Genomic DNA, 17439 nt, shown 5'->3' with positions numbered 1-17439 from the left:
ATTACTGAAGATATTTATATATGAATAAAAGCTTTATTCCTCACAGACCAGCCAGTAGTTTCCTTTGATCCTACAGTGAAGTCAAATGCTATGTTTATTGCATCAGTTTTTTGCAATGGAAAATACTATGATGTGGCAAATTTATCATCATGGCTCAAAAGCTGGATCAAGAAAGAGCAGGACATGGTCTGTAAAAGGAAATAGCTCTCATTTAAACTCAAATAGTGAGTGAAAAAAAATATGATAAATGACTGCTTTAAACTGATTTTTTTGAGGAAAATGACCTTCAATTGGTGATATCTGTGATATCTGGCTATATAACCTCTTTCAAGAGCATATCATCATTTACTGCTGTCTAGGCACAGCTATGCTATTAGTTAATGAAAGTTCTCAATGCTGTTTTGTGTCTATGAGCCAATGTTTGCCACTGAGCAAACATATACAACTTACATCACCTCAGCATGCTCTCAGTGAAGTATTACGGCTCCCTATTTATATCACTAACAGTTCTGTACTTGATCACAGGAACTGCCTCACTCTCTTTCTAAGAAGTCCCGCTTCATTCCTGTGTTAGTCAAATAATCTCTCTATTCATAGGATGGATAAAGGTCTTAATGCAAGAAAAGTAAATCACAATACTGCTTGTAGAAGGGGTAAAATGTCCATTCCTCAGTCCATATTTCTTACCATGAGGTCAGAAATGAAATGCAAGAGCTCATATGTTCAATACTGCATGAAAGGCTATCCTTTTTGTAGGATTTGTAAGCATTCTTCATAATTCTTTACAATTTCTGTTGAATTTTAGTGTAATTGTCTATAACCCAACGTGAAAAATACTATGCTTGGCTGAGTGTGCACAACTTTTACATAAAAGTGTCATGCAGCTGTTTCTCTTGTATCATCTTGATGGTTGTTTTGTCTTACTTTTTCTTGTGCCTTGTTCAGTGATGTATTTATAAAGCAATCAGCGCTACTTTGGATTCCTGCATAGGCATTATGAAGCTTGGGTCAGTCATTTAAGACATAAACTCTCATTCTAGTTTCCCTGATGAGAGAATAAAAACCAGCCATAATTAAGTACTCTACCAAACCTAGTAGGTAAGAGGACTGTCACACTTGGATTTGTGCACAGATACACAAGTCTGAATTTCGCAGGGAAGTAGAAGCCCTGTCGCCTACTTTCTAAAACTCCTTGGCATCACTCAAGTCATAAAAATTGGTCAGATGATAAATCCTCCTTCTGTGGAGTTCCCAAATAGCATTTAGCCCCAACTGTCAAGTTGTACTAGCATAAGGGCAGTGGAAACACAGCATGGGATATGGCTACACACTATTTATGTTTCAGCATATCTGATCTTCAGGTTACTCACAGTTTAGAGCAGACACATGTTTGGACCGATATGATCTGGGACTGAAGCCAGCGTAACACTACGTCAGGATATGGAGCCACAGCTTTTATGGGTTCTACTGGGAAAAGCAGACTAACTGGGCCAGTATCTCTAAACTGCTATTCTGGGAAATGCAAATACTGTAAAACTGATGATACTGTGAAAATTCTGAATTTGAAGCAAGCATTATATAAAATACATTATTAGGTTAAGCCTGTATAAACACAAGAGACTGATGAGATACTCATGGAAAAAATTATTTTTATATAACAGGTACAAGCTTTGGGTTGACACCTGTTCTGAAATATTTGGTGGTTTGGACATCTGTGCTGTTAAAGCTGTACATGGAAAGGATGGAAAAGATTATATTTTTGAGGTAAGCAATCCAACCCTTTTCAGTATATGCAAATACAAAACTTTTGTAATGGTTAGGCATTGGCTTGTTTGTGTTTCAGGAAAGGCAGTGTATTTTTAAGCAGTGTTTAAATCATAATACAAAAGCCACATGTCCAAGTTAGTGGCAACATTTGCTGGAAAATGTAACCATATCATATGGTAATGTTTTTTAGTGTCTGAGGAAATGTTCACAGACTACAAAACAAAACCAAATGTAGATGTCATATTTTCCCAACCCTTATGATTTCTTTCCTGAGCAGACTTACCAGTCTTTCCTGGAAGACTTATTGACAGCACTATCTCAAGGGAACCCCAACAAAATTATACCTTTCCATGGAAAGGGAAATTAAGAACGAAGAGGAAACAACTTTACTTTTTTCCAGCCTAAATGTGACCTTTAAGATCTGATTTCTTATGAACCATCAATCTAGAAGATGATGCTGTAGATCATTTGGAAAAGTTTAAGTTTCTTATTTATCTCAAGTTTACTATGAATAAATATAACTCTGTCTAGCCATAAAATAAGCTATCATAACTTGCATATCACACAATTCAGGATTTCTTCAGCATCGTCCATATTCTTAGAATTTTATTCAGACTGTAAAGATTTCCAGAATCACCCCATTCCAAAACAGATTCATATTTGCTAAAGCAAAAGCAAGATTATTTTTCCCAAACTATGGAAGTAATCTGGGATCCAGAAGGAGATTTTGGCTGGACCCTCTATAATTATGTGTATCCATTTATAACATTTGTACATACATATGTGTATCCATAGATAGAACCACTGTATGTGTACATAGAAGTGTACATTTTTGTTTTGTCACAATGTTAAACAGCTCTGCTTATTTTCTTCTTGACTAGCTTCACAAAGAAGCAGTGCAAATTTGTTTATCACTATTGCAAGTGCTGAGATCTCCCAAATCAATCAATAGCAATTTAAAAGGCTCAGCAGCTTGCAGAAATAAACCATCAGCAAAACAATTAGCATTGATCACTACCTTCTGAGATACTGAGGAAAATTTGAGGAAAACCTGTTTCCTTGTCTGCCTGGCCACATCAGAATTTATTGTATCTTATTTTATCAGGATGCAAGAAGTATTCTGTACTAAACTGCCTTTTTTTATTCCTTCATATACTTCAGTGCGTGTCCCCAAAAGTTCCCGCTGAATCTGTAATGCTTGTCCCAGTGAAATCTGAGATTTGAAAGAGTGAAAAAACATGTTTTACTCTTTCTGAAAACAGGCCCCTCTGACTTCTGATGAGACAATATAGAGGAAATTTCTGAGCATAACTTTTGTCATGGGTGTGACTTCACTGTTTGCCTGTGGCCGTGGGTATGTCTCAGACATCTTCTGCTTCCTGGGAAGGTATTGGTGTCTGCTTACAGATAAGCTCCTCTCCAGCAATTGGTCTTTGGCAGCCTCACACGTCATTCGAAGCTTTGTAGGATACTCTGCATACCCTATGGCCTCTAAATGTCTCAGAGGATGAGTCCCTCACTCTCAGAAAGACTCTCAGTCTTTCTGCACACACCGATTTATTTGAATTCATTACATTTGAGATAGTTCATGCTGATTTGGCTGGCTTTAACCCAATAAATTTTGAGCATACAATTTTAATTATAAAGAAATGTAAATTATTTTAAGACGTAAGATTATGCTAGTAGTCAAAAACCAAAAGAGTGTATGCAAAAATATAAAACTAGACTAGCATTGCGTTTAACAACTATATTCCTGGAACTGCAGGTTCAAGACGTAAATCAATGTTATCTCTTATAGACTGTAGCTAAAACTAGTCTGAGGAATGATTGGCATCAACCTACTCTACATAGCTGCTCCAACTGATTTCTTTTATTCCCTACTCTCCTTTCATGCTGCTGTTTCTGTACAAATGTAATTGAACTTTTTCTGCTCCCAGTGGAAATGAAGGATGTCTCCTCTATTTTAACATTTGACTTTTTTGTTGCATTCCTCAGTTAGCAAATTCTTGTCAGACTAAATGGACTTCACTTTCATTCACTGAACTTCTTGATTGTTTCAACATTTTTGATATTGAATGATACAGTATCCTGCAAATCATGTATCATGAGAAATAATATTCATACATAACATTCCTGCTTTTTGAAAGAGACTACACACAACACATTAAAAATGCAGATGACAGATTAGGTAATAGACTGTTTTGTCCAGCTTGCCTCTTCTCTACTTACTGTCAAGCTTTAATATTTCTCTGACTCACTCCATGAACATACTGAACAATTTTTCAAATTCATGAGCAAAGCCAGCAAGCATCATCAGCTTCCACTTAAGTCAGTGTATACACATTAACTTTTTACATCAGATCTGGGTGCTCTATTTGGTAGGAGGAGAAGGGGGAACAGTTTTTCAATAAGAAAATTGCTAGTGGAAATTATATAATGGACAGAGTACCTCAATTCCTGCTTCTGAACAAATGCCCTAATTTTCCATGCCAGATACATTCATACTTTTAGCAAAACAGAATTTTGGGAGCTACAGGATACAACAGCAACCGGCTTTATAGAGCATTTTAAGTAGTGTGCATAATAGATGTTGCAATGAAAAGAGTGGATAGAAACATGATAATTCTTGCTGTTTTACAGAATCAGCTGAATTGTTTGGAAGATTGTAATGCTCATCAGCAAGAATATTTAGAATCTGTATAACCCATTGAAATACAGAATTGTTTGCAAAATTCACACCCACCAGAACATCTGTAAAGCTTACTATCAGTTGATGCTAAAAAGCCAGCTTCCTTCAACAGTTATCACAGTATAATTCCAACAGTTATCACACTATAATTCTATGATACAATAAAAGAGCAGAAGACTGTACCAGTAAAGGACAAATTCTGTCTTTTGTGTAATTTCAACATGAGAAAATAATGGCCTCATTAAAACTAGCACATACATGCTTCAGTCAAGAACAAGTAGCTGGGCAGGACAATCAATCTGTAAATACTGGGTTTATACTTCAATTGCAGTCCCATATGGAAAGCCATACTCTCGTGTTTTCACAGTGACTGCTGCAGCTATTATGGAGCCAAAGCTTTCTGTATTACTGTCACTTTCATTCTGCAGATATGATCTGGCAAGAAACACATGAACTTCCTAATGTATCAGATAATGTATATAGATATGATCTTTAATTATACGATATGATTTTTAATTTGGGACATTCAGCCGCTGTAACCACTAATAGGAAAGCATGCATATATTTCAGTCAGCTTAGAAGAGTGAACCTGAATTAGGGTAGAATTCTACTGAATTATCCTTCAGTTCAGTATTCTAGGCAGAGACTAACTTCAGTGGGATTTTCTGCAATAAAGTTGGGAGAATAGCATTTGACAGGAGTGAGTCCTTCATACATGTTTATGTTCCGACAAAGGTGTTCAGCAAAAGCTTTAGGACATGTATAATCCAAGACAATTGTTTTAAAATACTCAAAGTGCTTAAGTATTATATGTAATACCACTTCCGCTGACAAAAATCCTTTCTGAACTAATATTAAAATGTATAACATTTAAATGACTTTCTATATGACTATTTCTAGAAGGTTATTAATGAATTTCATATTATCCTTTCCTTTCCTTTTGTATCCAATATCAATAATTTTATTATTTTAGTAATGCAGCTGTTCTACTGCTTTGTAATGGTCATTCTGTCATTCTTTGTTTTAACATTCAGCTTTCTTTCATTCCCCCAAAACGTGGAGCAACAAATTGTACCAGTGTCTGATATTACAGAATCAGTACAACATTGTGTCTCATGAATCTAATGTTCTAACTGTATTTCTTAAAAAACACTTTAAAGTGTTTCTTTATCTATGATCTAATATGGTACACTTAGATTGCAGGTAAGAATGTGTTGCTTCTTAATGTTAGATCATCAGTGTTAGGTCATCATGCCCTACTCTTCAATATGGTAGACATTTTTTTCTATTTTAGACTTACTAAATTTTAGATTTATCTAATAGTTTCTCTTCTATATACATTTGATTCAAATAGTAAGAATGTTTACATAACTTACTCTATTTTAAAGCCTTATGGCCATTCAAGTTGCAAAAAGTGTGTTTGCTGTATAAGTGGAGACATGTCTGATCAGAAGTAATATGTAAGGATTAGACAACTAAACTGAAATTAAAAAAAAGAAAGATGTTTAGTAATACTGAAGTATAGTTCTAGACACTTATTTTCTGCATACATAAACCTTCTTATGAAACATAGAAATATACAGATCCTGATTACTATTAGCTTCTTGTAAATGTCTCCCTAGCAGGTCGTGCATGTTCCTTTGACCACGTAGTTCTCTGTGTAATGACAAATACCAAGAAATTGCAGTATAAGTACAACTTCTCACGTTTGGTAGATTTGGGTGCCAGTTCTGCTCTCCAGTGCTACTTTGTGCACCAATCAGTATCTTCTTACTTCTCCAGCCACCCTACAGACTTCTAGTCATTTGAGTGAGCTGAGGCCAATACTACTGTTAATTTCCAAACATTATAAAAAGGATATATTTTCAGTGTACCATCCATCTTTTCTTTCCTGCCACTGAAGGAGAAGGATATTATTTTAATGTACTTGACCACCTGGCTGATAATAACAGTTCTGTGTTTGCTCCCAGGCAAAACCATTCTGAGCTGCCTCAGTACTGTGCAGGGTTCCTTCTGGTTCTCCACAGGACAGACAGACTGATTGTTTTGCAGATATTTCAAGTGAATCAACCCTGCATCTAAGAAAGCAAAACATACTGCTATAAACAGTACTCCATTGGGAGTTGCAAAGGATGTCCGTGCCCATTTGTGCCTTCATGTTATGCAGTTGAGGGATCTCTTATGCATCCGCAGGAAAAAAATCCAGACCAATTTGTCTGACAGGAGGGACAAAATACTGAAGTCATAATACTATTCAAATACAATACAGCCTCTGTTTTTCTGTGAAACATTGTTAAAAGCTCTCTACAATTTTCTTATATGGTAGCTGTAAGAAGTACCTTTACCTTTTAAAAGAGAAAGGTTTCCTAGAACACTGTGATTCTTTTGTTTTGTTTTTGTCCTTTATTTTTGCTAGGGAATAAGTCTATCATTACACTCTGGGTTTTTTCAACTGCCGTTTCCAATACATTCCACCTGTTTTTTTCAAACAGAAGGGTACTTTGTACAGTGAATACTTGGCTTCGCTAGCCATTTACTCTGACCAGAATACTTCACCTTAGACTGAGCATCTGGAAACAAGTTAAAGCCAAAGGAAGTACTGGCAGATTTACTTCCATAATCGAAAGGACTATCTCCAAAAGAGATACGAACTAATTAAAGAATCACTTAGCTAAAAGAAAGGGTTGTCAGGCTGATCAGGAAGAAGGCCAAGTGATTTTTATGTGGAGCAATCTTAGCTATTCATCTTTCACTTTTTAAATTAATAATTCTGTAGTTCTAATACTAGAAGGAGCAGATACGTCACTTGAGCATTGTTTCATGTTTCCAGCTCTGTTGAATATTATCTGTCATGACTCATTTTTGGAAAACAAGACTTCAGGGGAAACTAAACAAAGGCTCTTATCATGATGGTTAAAAGAAAATAAATGTAGGAGAATCCTTTAAAATACCCTCACAGGCAGTTGCCCAACTTTTGTTCAAAATTGAGTGGCTGGGTGGCTGCTGCAGGTGTCTTGCTTCTGCTTGCTTATTTTTACCCTAAGCCATATTAAAATCAGCTTCCTAATGGTTTATAACCTAGAGAGATGCAAACCCTTTGGTTTATATAATGAATATTTTCAGCCACTGCAAGGCAATAAGAAACTTAAGAAACAGAATGAGATATTTTTTGTAAGTGACTGTTAAGAGGAACCATTTCTGAAGGTGCTGCAGTCTATCCAAATACTAGAAAATATACTGCCAACTTCAGAGTGTAGATACTGTACATGGTCTGATGATACATCACAAGCACTAAGTATGCTGTCTTTTACCGACCTCTCTATTCCTGTATTCTGTGTCCTGAATAATACTGGCTAGAGTACATGAAGGAATACATCAGAAGGGAGCAAAGGCAGAAGAAACCTATAGTTCCTGCAGTATCTTTGCACAGTTCTAAAGTTGTGCTTTCTATAAAAATGCTAGATATACCATTCAATTTACAATTCAGACAGAGCTAAATCACAGACAGCTGCACAAGTTTAATGAACACAAGCCTGTACTTCCATGTTCGCAGAAGCTAAGCTTACTTATTCTTCTAGTGTAATCATTTTCAGTTCCAAAATTCAGCACCGGCTGAACTAGACAAAATAAGACACGTAAATGCATTCTGTTAAAAATATTTGATAATATAAAGGATATTATCATTTGTGCATCACAAATCATAGGCAAACTTAGGTTCGAAGGGACCTTTGGAGTTCACCTAGTCCAACCTCCTGCTCAGTGTGGTTAACTTCAGAGTTGCTCAGGACCATATCCCTAAAGAAAACAGGAATTACTTTGTACAGAGAGAGAATTTTGTTTCTTACCATGTCTGCCAATATTGCAGATACAAGTCTGCTATGAAAAGCAGATTTAAAAAACTTTCTAGAAACATAACCGTATCTTTAAATCAGGTAATTTGGCACATAAATATGTGCACTCATGACAAATAATAATGGCCATAATTTTTTTGACATATCTATTTGGCATTCCACCCATTGTAGAATATCTTCAGGTCACGCCTAGCATAGTAGGGGAACTAAATCCAGCTGTAATAGTTGATAAAGTCCTTTTGCAACTCAGAATCTCTAATAATTTCTGATCTGATACTGTAAGAAGTTTTGAACATTTGGGATTCTAACGTTACTCTTTTGGTGATAAAGCTAAGCTATAACTAAGACCTCCTCTGTCTGCAAATATTCACATTTCCAAAACAAGGAAAGCATCACTAAATTTTCTGTCTAGGAATTAATATAACCTAGAAGAAATCTTCTATTTTAGAAATGTCTAGCTAGCAAGATACAGTTCTAGAATATCGTCCTTTTTTATTAAGATTTTTTCCAAGAGGTTCTAGTGCATTAGGGCTGAATTCATTAATACATTCCTTTGTATGTGGATTTCATGTGATAGAATAAATTGAATTTATTCAGTGAACTTTTTTTTTTTTTTTTTTTTTGTATTTTGTATTTTGGAAGTAACAAATTTATTCCACTGAAATTTTCCAGACATCATTCAAGTAGTACTGAAATTAACGGTTCTCTTAGGTAAAAAAGTAAGTGAAGTGCATCTAGTGACAGAAGAATTAGTAATGAAATACAGGAATTTATATCTATAGGTCCCTTGTTTTGATTTGAATAGAGCAATAGTTATTACTGACTGATGTGAATAATATTCTGGTTTGCATCCTAAAGAAGAATTATTCCCTAATATTTTAAGTGTATCATGTTTACCAGATCTGTTGTCAAAACCCCTGAAACTTTTTATAATTTGAAATTGTCAATATCACTTGTTATATATGACTTTCTTAATGCGTTCTTTTGTCTATAATGAACCATACTTAATTAATATGGGGATGAATGGAGGTAAAATTCATTGTGACTTTAAATTAATTGTTATTTTATAGATTAAACCAATCCGTTTCACATGTTCTCTTCAAAATGCTTGAAGTTTTCTCAGATGTATTAACTGCATTTTCTACACTTTTTTTAATCTACCAAGTTTGCATGAGTACCCACAATTCAAATTCAACCTCATCCATTGATTTTGATCAGACGTAGAAATCGTCTGCTTGGTTTATTTTCCTTCCAGGTTGAAATGTGACTATACAGATTTGACTGCATTGGAACCTTGGTCTAGGGAAGGCTGATTCACTTTCTCAGCTCTTCTTTTGTACCTACTTTTTCAACAAATGTTGTTACTCACCCACTGTAGGAGGGACTGTAAAATTTTCTAGCAGTCACCACCGATTTTCTCCAGTATTATCCCCTGCCAGCTTCTCAGGTGTGGTTGCATTTCCAATTACAAATTATTCCTGCACCTGCTATAGGGACCTTAGGGAAAGCCCCATGCTTACTTCATATCCAGTCACCATCTTTCTTCTGAGATCTCTCTATATGCTCTTACGTCCCACTGAACCTAAAATGGCCTCCTCAAACTATTAGTTTTTCTTAATGTCAGTTACTTTCCCCATAATTAGAACTTACATATTAAAATCTATATTAGCCTCTGCCTTTACAGTCATGATTTCCCCTACAATTGCAAACATTCAGATCCCCAAAGACACCACAGAAAAATAACAAATTTATAACATAGCAACAACACAATCCAGCTTCCCTTATCCACAGGCCAATCAAAGTAAATTATTTTTCTCAGTTCTCGGACTCAAGCATGGACCTTCATTCAAAGTAAATTCCCCTGATTCTCAATGAAATTCTTTCCTCTTCCCTCTGGACTTAACAATTTTCTTACCTTCTTGTGCAATTCACAGTCTTTTTCCTTATGAAATCCATATATAATTGTCCTGTCAGACTCCCTGAGCGCTCCTGACTTGCAAGCCCTCTGTCCGTCCCTGTTCCTTCTGATTGCCCTGGTATTCAGCATCCCAACACACACCTTTTTCTTCCATTCTCTTACACAGAGTTCCTTTCCCTTGCCCATCCTTTAATCTCCACTACTCCTTCTTTCGCAGCACTGTTTAGGCTGGGTCCTCATAAAGCTGTAGGCAAGAGACCTCTCATAATCCTTTGGTGGCAAACATATTCTGTAACGGCTGAGTGTGTCCAGATGATGGCAGCCAGAGTAGCTCCTCCTTCAAAGAGCAGATGATCCCTTTGCAATTACTGATATCTTATAATTGCACTGGCTCCTGTACGAATCCCATGCCATTTCCCTTGATGTTCGTCAGAGTTAAATAAACAGTATTTCTCTTCTCTTTCTTACCAGTCTCAGTCTTGCAGCCCCAAACTCAAATACTTGCCTCATCCATGCTAGCAACTGAGAGCACAGACTAATTCATTGAAAGGTCATATTACTAAAAGGTCAGTGTTTTATTTTATCACAGTATCGTGTTGACTTAAACCTGCTGCTGTAGTTTCTGTTACTACTGCTAATATATACATTCAGTCTATTATAGTTTAAAACAGAGATGTTAAGTGCATTTCAGAATATAGTTTCCATGTTATAAGAGAAATTCATCTTATACAATTCGTTACTGAAATGCATATAAACTAAAGGTAGAATTGATACAAATTAAATGACCGTCATTTATAGTGACCCATGTTTTTACTGACATGAACAAAAGTAACACATGATATTTTATAGACTACAGATGTCTTTTTTGTGTGGAATATTTTTAGTGGGAAACTCCGCTATTTTAAATAACTAAACTAGGCACTGAAAAAAGACCTGGCTCTGTGTTTAAATGATATTTAACTAGTACAGGCTGCAAATAGACTGCTTAGAAACAGGATGCTTTGGGTATGCTGAAACTTTGCCAAGCCCTCTAAAGTGGGGAAAGTGTCAGCATGACATTCCTGTTACTTATTTGCAGATTTAAAAAATTTTATTAGCGTTCCCCAAAATATTTTTTTAATTCCTAAGATACATTTATATAAAGCATTAATGAATTCTGATTAGTCTCATTAATTATTTTACCAGAAAGGAAAATTGACTGCATTCTCTTAAAGAAAAAGCAATTACAACAAAACTCAACCCTGTAAAGGATTCTCACTCCTTGATCTTAGCTTCTTAGCCGAAGAATAGCAGAACTGCTCTCTTAATAAAGTTAACTTCTACCCTTGAAGGCGGCAGCAGCAGCGGCATAGAGAAGGCAGCCGAGCCTGCTCATAGCAGCCACGTGCTGTGCTGCGTGTAAATGCTGTATTCTGGATGCTCAGGCCAGTCCCTCCCAGCAATGCAAGTGAAGGAGTCCCTTCAGCCTCCTGCCACCTACGACTTCTTCCCACCCACATTGCTGCTCAAGTCCAATGAATTATTAAACTGAACACTGTACCTTGAAATTGAACCACTTATAAGCCTCACTATTTTTTTACTCACTCTGTTATTTAGCAACATTTCATCTTGGAATGAGTAGTTTTCTTGATAAACTGATGGCTTGCTTTCTCTTTTTACCAGTGTGGTAAACTTCAGTAAAGCACCAGAACACATCAACTCATCAACTTGGCATATAACTAAGTACTTGTTCAGTTTAAGGTTCAGCACGCCTTTGACCAACAATATTTGTTCAAGTATGGCAGCCAACAAAAGGCTTTTTAACAACATCAAAACCTGTCCAAGTGACAAAAGGTTGTCAAGGGCAAATGACTATGTTTTCTAATGTCGTGTTTCAGTCTGCCTCAATATGTGAGCATGGCAGTTATGCTTGAAAATATTACCTTCAGCTTTAAAGAAATATAAGATTTTCTTCAAAATATACCTGAGGGCACTCAACAGAGGCTCCCCTGGGTCTGAGGAAAGATCTGCCAGAAGATTTTCAAAGAGTAAGCCCTTCAATTTAAAATCCAAGTCAGCTAAGCCTTACTAAATGCCAGGACCATGAGCCAGTGCTGGCCAATTCGACGCATATCTGCCGAGCGTCCTGTCAAGCCCAGCAGGGCTTGTTCACTAATTAAGCACTCTGGGCCATTGCCAATGAGTCTGAAAACTTCACAGATTGTCAGTACTTTAGCAGTTTAAGTTGTGGTAGTGAGCTCCAGGTCATTTAGTGAAACTAGCCCACTTCTGCCTAGGACACAAAGGCGCTACAAAAGGGTGGTAAAACTCCGTAAACATGCCTTTGTTGAAACCTTGATAGAAGTTAACTCTTTTTGGAGGTATCCTAATTTGCACTCGTGTTTTTACAACACATGGGGTGACAATTTGAGGAACCTTCCAAATTGCACTGATTTACTGTTTCCCTGATTCTGGCAGCTGTGTCACAAAATAGAGGCACAGGCTTTATGGCAGTCCTTATCCTAAACCTGAAGTTAGATGGCTCCGGATCAGTTGAAATATCTTTGGTTTCAGGTTGCTAATGGCAACATGCTTTCAGTGTCAAAACTCCCATATCTTGAAGAGAATAGTAACATCTATAACATGCAAGATGATTTGTTGTACATGGCTTTTCCATGAAGTTACATGTTTTGAGGTTTACCACCGGTCTCTTGAGCCATGATGACTTTTCACTGGAGATGATAGGATCAGACACTGAAAGTAGTGGTTGTTGTGCCTGTTCTCTAGAGTAATATTCAGAATTGGGTGAGGGGAGTGTTAAGTAATGAAAATGTTTATAAAGATATAAGAAATCTCTAGGTACTCATTTATTCAGGACACTACATTGTTACTGAATAGACTCAATGATTCACTACAACCAAAAAAAATTAGCTTTTAAAAAACATTAGTTGTGACAGGGTGATAGTAATGTCTCTTGGATAATTCACAAGGCTTTAAAGAATGATTCAGGCTCTTGAACATGTTGATGAAAACAGCTGTTTTGATTTTCTACCAACAAAACTAAAAGTTAAACCTGAAAAAAGATGTACTGTAAGATAATCATTAACCAGTTATGTTCAAAATTTAAAATTAAGATGGCAGCACTGAGTGAATTAATGATATTTCTTAAGCTGTACATGAAGTATATCCATAGTCTCTGCTTTTCTTTGTTGCAGGGATTTCACAAGTGCTTTCCTAACACCTCACCTGCCTTTTCTCTAATTCCTATAAATTGTTTTGCTTAATTGACTATCCCTAATGACTTTCTGCCAGGTGGGAAAAATCATTTTATTTTGTGTTAAAACTGTCAATCTTTAAAAGGGAAAGAATGAGAAATCTCTATCCAAAGCCTACTCAAAAATCTCATCAACTTCATTCAAGTTTAATGAGGCCCTCGGATTTCAACTGCTGCAATGTCAGTGTCATTGTATCAAAAGTCTAACTATCACAATTCTTAACTGGCAAATCAGATAGCTATCATAGGTAAAAGTTCAGCAGTAACCTGTCATTTATTCCATTTTAATTTAGAATGTGCACAGTAATTTTCCATTTCCAATATGTAATCACTTCACACTCAAAAGTTATTTTTCCCTCTGCTACATTAATGGAAGCTTAAAACAATGTTACCTAATAATTGACTCTTTGTATGAAACTTTGTGCTCCATCTGAGCAGCCAAAAGTAATTTTAAAACTGGTATTAAGCCCTCTAATATCTCAGAAGAACAGATATTATCTTCTTTTACAAGCATCCAAACTGAGCAGATAGGTCAACTGATTTACTAAATTTGACATGAAGTTTTGAGCAAGGCCTCAAGGCTTCTTTTTTTGTCCTCTAACAACAGAACTGTATTTTTCCCTTGGGTTCTGATAAATCAAATGGCAGTATCTCCTAAAGAAAGAGTTTCTATATAAAATTGCAGTTACAGAAGTATTTAAAAATAGCAATTCAGAGTCAGAACACAGTCCTCTGGATTTTAATCCTGTCTAATCCTTTGGCAGGGTCTTATATTAAGCAACTTTTGTTTCACAGTCATTCCAAATACAATTTTTCATGTCAGTGGATTTTACACAATATGAGGTTTTCTTTGCACATTTGTGAAAGAGGGATAACTCTTGCTTCTGTTGTTGATGTAAGACAGGGTTTACTATACCTTTGATGTTGAGAGGAGCAGTATTTTCAAAAATAACTGTCACTAATGCCTACCTTCAGGGAGTCAAATTTTTAGACCACAGAGATCACTCCCTCTCTGCAAATCAGTAGTAGGCAGCCAAGCATCCAACATCCATTGCATGGACAGCAAGACATTCTAACATTCAGTCATTATTAATGCTTTAAAATCTTAGCCAAAGTATCTGGTATACATGGTTGCCTCCTCCATCCAGGAATTACGAAGATTCCTTCTTCCAAGGAAAAGTTCATAATGAAATGAAGTGAATCTTTAGGTGTTACAATGATTTTAACAAATAGCAACCACTCAGTGGAAATTAATATTAAAGTAAATCTACAACAATTTTGTATTTCAATAGCCACACAGCCAGCCAAGACTACACAAGACTACTCCTTCAGAAATAATAAATCATATTGGTTTGATCCCTTTCCCTCAATTAATTAAAAGTATAGTTTATGTTCCAGTTTAAAATATGTATATAAAACAATATAATAAATTTTATAGAAGCTTTCAGTGTAACTGTATGTAGCCAAAGAAAAGAAAAACATTCATTCATTTCATAGGAAACACAAAAGATTGCATTCCAGTGTTAGCATGAACATGCATGTTCTTTTAGATCCAAATCTCTCTTTAAATACCCAGTTTGAGTGACTCTTCCTAGAAGCACTTGAATATGTAAAAGAAGGAAAGTAAAAATGCACTCTTGTCTGTAAAGGAGGTAAAGTGCCCTGCACATATTTAAAGTAGGTTGATGGATGAAAAAGAGCTCTGTTGTACTACTATAGCTTCTTCCATCTAGGAAGGTTCCATGCAATGCAGATGCACCTGCTTTATGCTCTTCAGCCTGATCTCTGTGTCACCCCTATAGATAACAACATTCTACCTTGTAAATACTTGCAGAATCAGGCCTTATCACAAAATTTCACTATCTTCCCTTCAACCCCACAAAATGGGTGACTGACAAAAAGGGCTCAAGGCAACAACCTGTAGCAGAATGCCCACTCTGCATACACCTGAGGAGGTGGAAATCAGCTTCTCTAGCCAAAATAGCCCTGCCTCCCGCTAGCAGAACTCTTTCTAGACCTTTTGCTAGAGGCTGGATAGGAGCAGGGGAAGGGTAAGGTGTTTCTCCAGCCATTAGGACCCATAATTGTCTGCGGTAGCAAGAGCCCTCTGGCACTCTTTTGATTCTGTTAGACCTTTTCAGTTTTCTTCCTTTTATCTAAAATAAGAGAAGGAACCCCAGAAGTCAAAGAGGTGCAGGAAGGTGAACTACTGGAAGGCTGTGGTTGAATGGGTGGGGGGTCGATTTATTGTGAGGGTGAGGAAGAGGGTAGTTCTAAGAGGAGGAAGAGCTGAGGGTTAGGAGACAATTTTCTGAAACATAAATGATTCTTCTAAGCTAGAATCTTTTCCATCTGAAACACTAGTACTTTAGTTCTGAACTAAAACACCCCCTCAAAACTCACTGATCCTTCTCCGGTTGTGCAAAACCTATGAGGACCCCACTGATCCCTTACTTAAGGATTCTTTTGCTCTTTGTCCACCACCACCCTTTATGTTACCAGCAGAGCTTGTTATGGTCTCCGCTGCATGATTTGCCAACACTAGTGATACATCTTGCGTGAGATATGGCAGCTGGGCAGCTTTTCACAGACTGAAAATGAGATGGATACAATTCAGTTTTTACAAAGAATAGAACTGGATCAGATATAATGAAATCCATACATTGTATTACTGCTAATGTAGTCTAAGCTTTATAGCAGATAGCCTCCTTTTAATTATTAATATTATTGTTTGTATTGTAGACCCCAGTCATTTCTTATCCATACCTCTGAGAAACACCAGAATGCAGGGCTGCAGGCGACATGCCTCCACCTCTTTCTGAATAGCACTTAAATTGTAAAAGGACAACATTTTCTCAGATGTGAATTAAACCCTTTTTTATTGTTGAAATAAGATGTCCAGTGCCATTGTCAATAGAAGTTGGGTTTATTTAGTTATTCTTTTATCTCTCCCTGAATCAAACACAGATGCACCAAAAATAGGAATACGGTAGAAATAACAAGTACTTAAAACACACTGAACCAAAGTGAACTGAATTCAGTATTATTTTTACCCATCTGAAAAGTTGAATGAAATAATTGCTAAATAATATTAACCTAGCACATTTAGAATGGAAATGCATACATTTTTATTTGCTTCTGTGACATTCTGCTTTTTTTGTAGAAATTCTTAGTCTTTTTTCCATCAACTGAACTGCAGCCTTGCAATTTTTCGTAAAAGCCTGTCCATAATAACAAGCACATATGGTCTCATTTCAGCTTTTTCATTAGTCCCTAAGGATCCATCCTTCCCTTAGCAGAAATCCAACAAACAGCTACAAAGCTAAAGTTTTAGTTGGCATTTCCATGGGCTAGTTCAGCTGAGGAACATGGTATGAGCCACAAATCGCATAAGAGAACAGGCCTTCCAAAATGTAGTTTGGACCATAGTGCAGGCAATTACTTCAGGTTTTTGGCAGTCTACAGGGTAGCTTAAGAAACCTTCATATTGCCTATCTGCTATAGCTGTGTGCTTCCCACAAGAATCATGTTCCCCACAGAGTGTGTGCCCAAATATCACACTGAACCTATGCAATGCTTTAAGATTGGAAATGGATGACATTGTAAAAGTGCTCTTCTCTTGCTCCACTGACCCATATCCTACACTCAGGCTTTTTCTCTGATATAATATATACCATTTCTAAGATCTCACTTGGCTTTTGTAAAAAAAAAAAAAATAGATGACTTGACATTCTACTCAAATATGGAATTAGTTTACTTTGGTGCCATCTCAATAGCTGATGTATTGTTTTATTTTCACAGGTCATGGACTGTGCAATGCCTCTGATTGGTGAGCATCAGACTGAAGACAGGCAACATATAACCGAACTAGTCATAAGCAAAATGAACCAAATGTTGTCCAAAACTCCTATACCATCTCCTCAGAGACCCACCGCCACTCAGCAGCCTCAGGTAGGAAACC

At 36.5% G+C, this 17439-nt stretch overlaps 1 protein-coding gene across 1 annotated transcript in view; it reads left to right on the top strand.

Annotated features, from left to right (window-relative positions):
• Positions 1-17439, top strand: part of SYN2 (synapsin II) — a 205498-nt gene that overhangs the window by 164262 nt on the left and 23797 nt on the right. The window contains exons 9-10 of the mRNA XM_067303853.1: positions 1662-1764; positions 17280-17429. Coding sequence (XP_067159954.1) covers positions 1662-1764; positions 17280-17429 — 253 coding nt within the window. The remainder of the gene's footprint in view (positions 1-1661; positions 1765-17279; positions 17430-17439) is intronic.

Source organism: Apteryx mantelli, chromosome 12 (assembly GCF_036417845.1).
Source record: "Apteryx mantelli isolate bAptMan1 chromosome 12, bAptMan1.hap1, whole genome shotgun sequence".
Taxonomy (NCBI): domain Eukaryota; kingdom Metazoa; phylum Chordata; class Aves; order Apterygiformes; family Apterygidae; genus Apteryx; species Apteryx mantelli.
The sequence above is the reverse complement of the archived record's forward strand: the minus strand, read 5'-3'. Positions and strand labels throughout refer to the sequence as shown.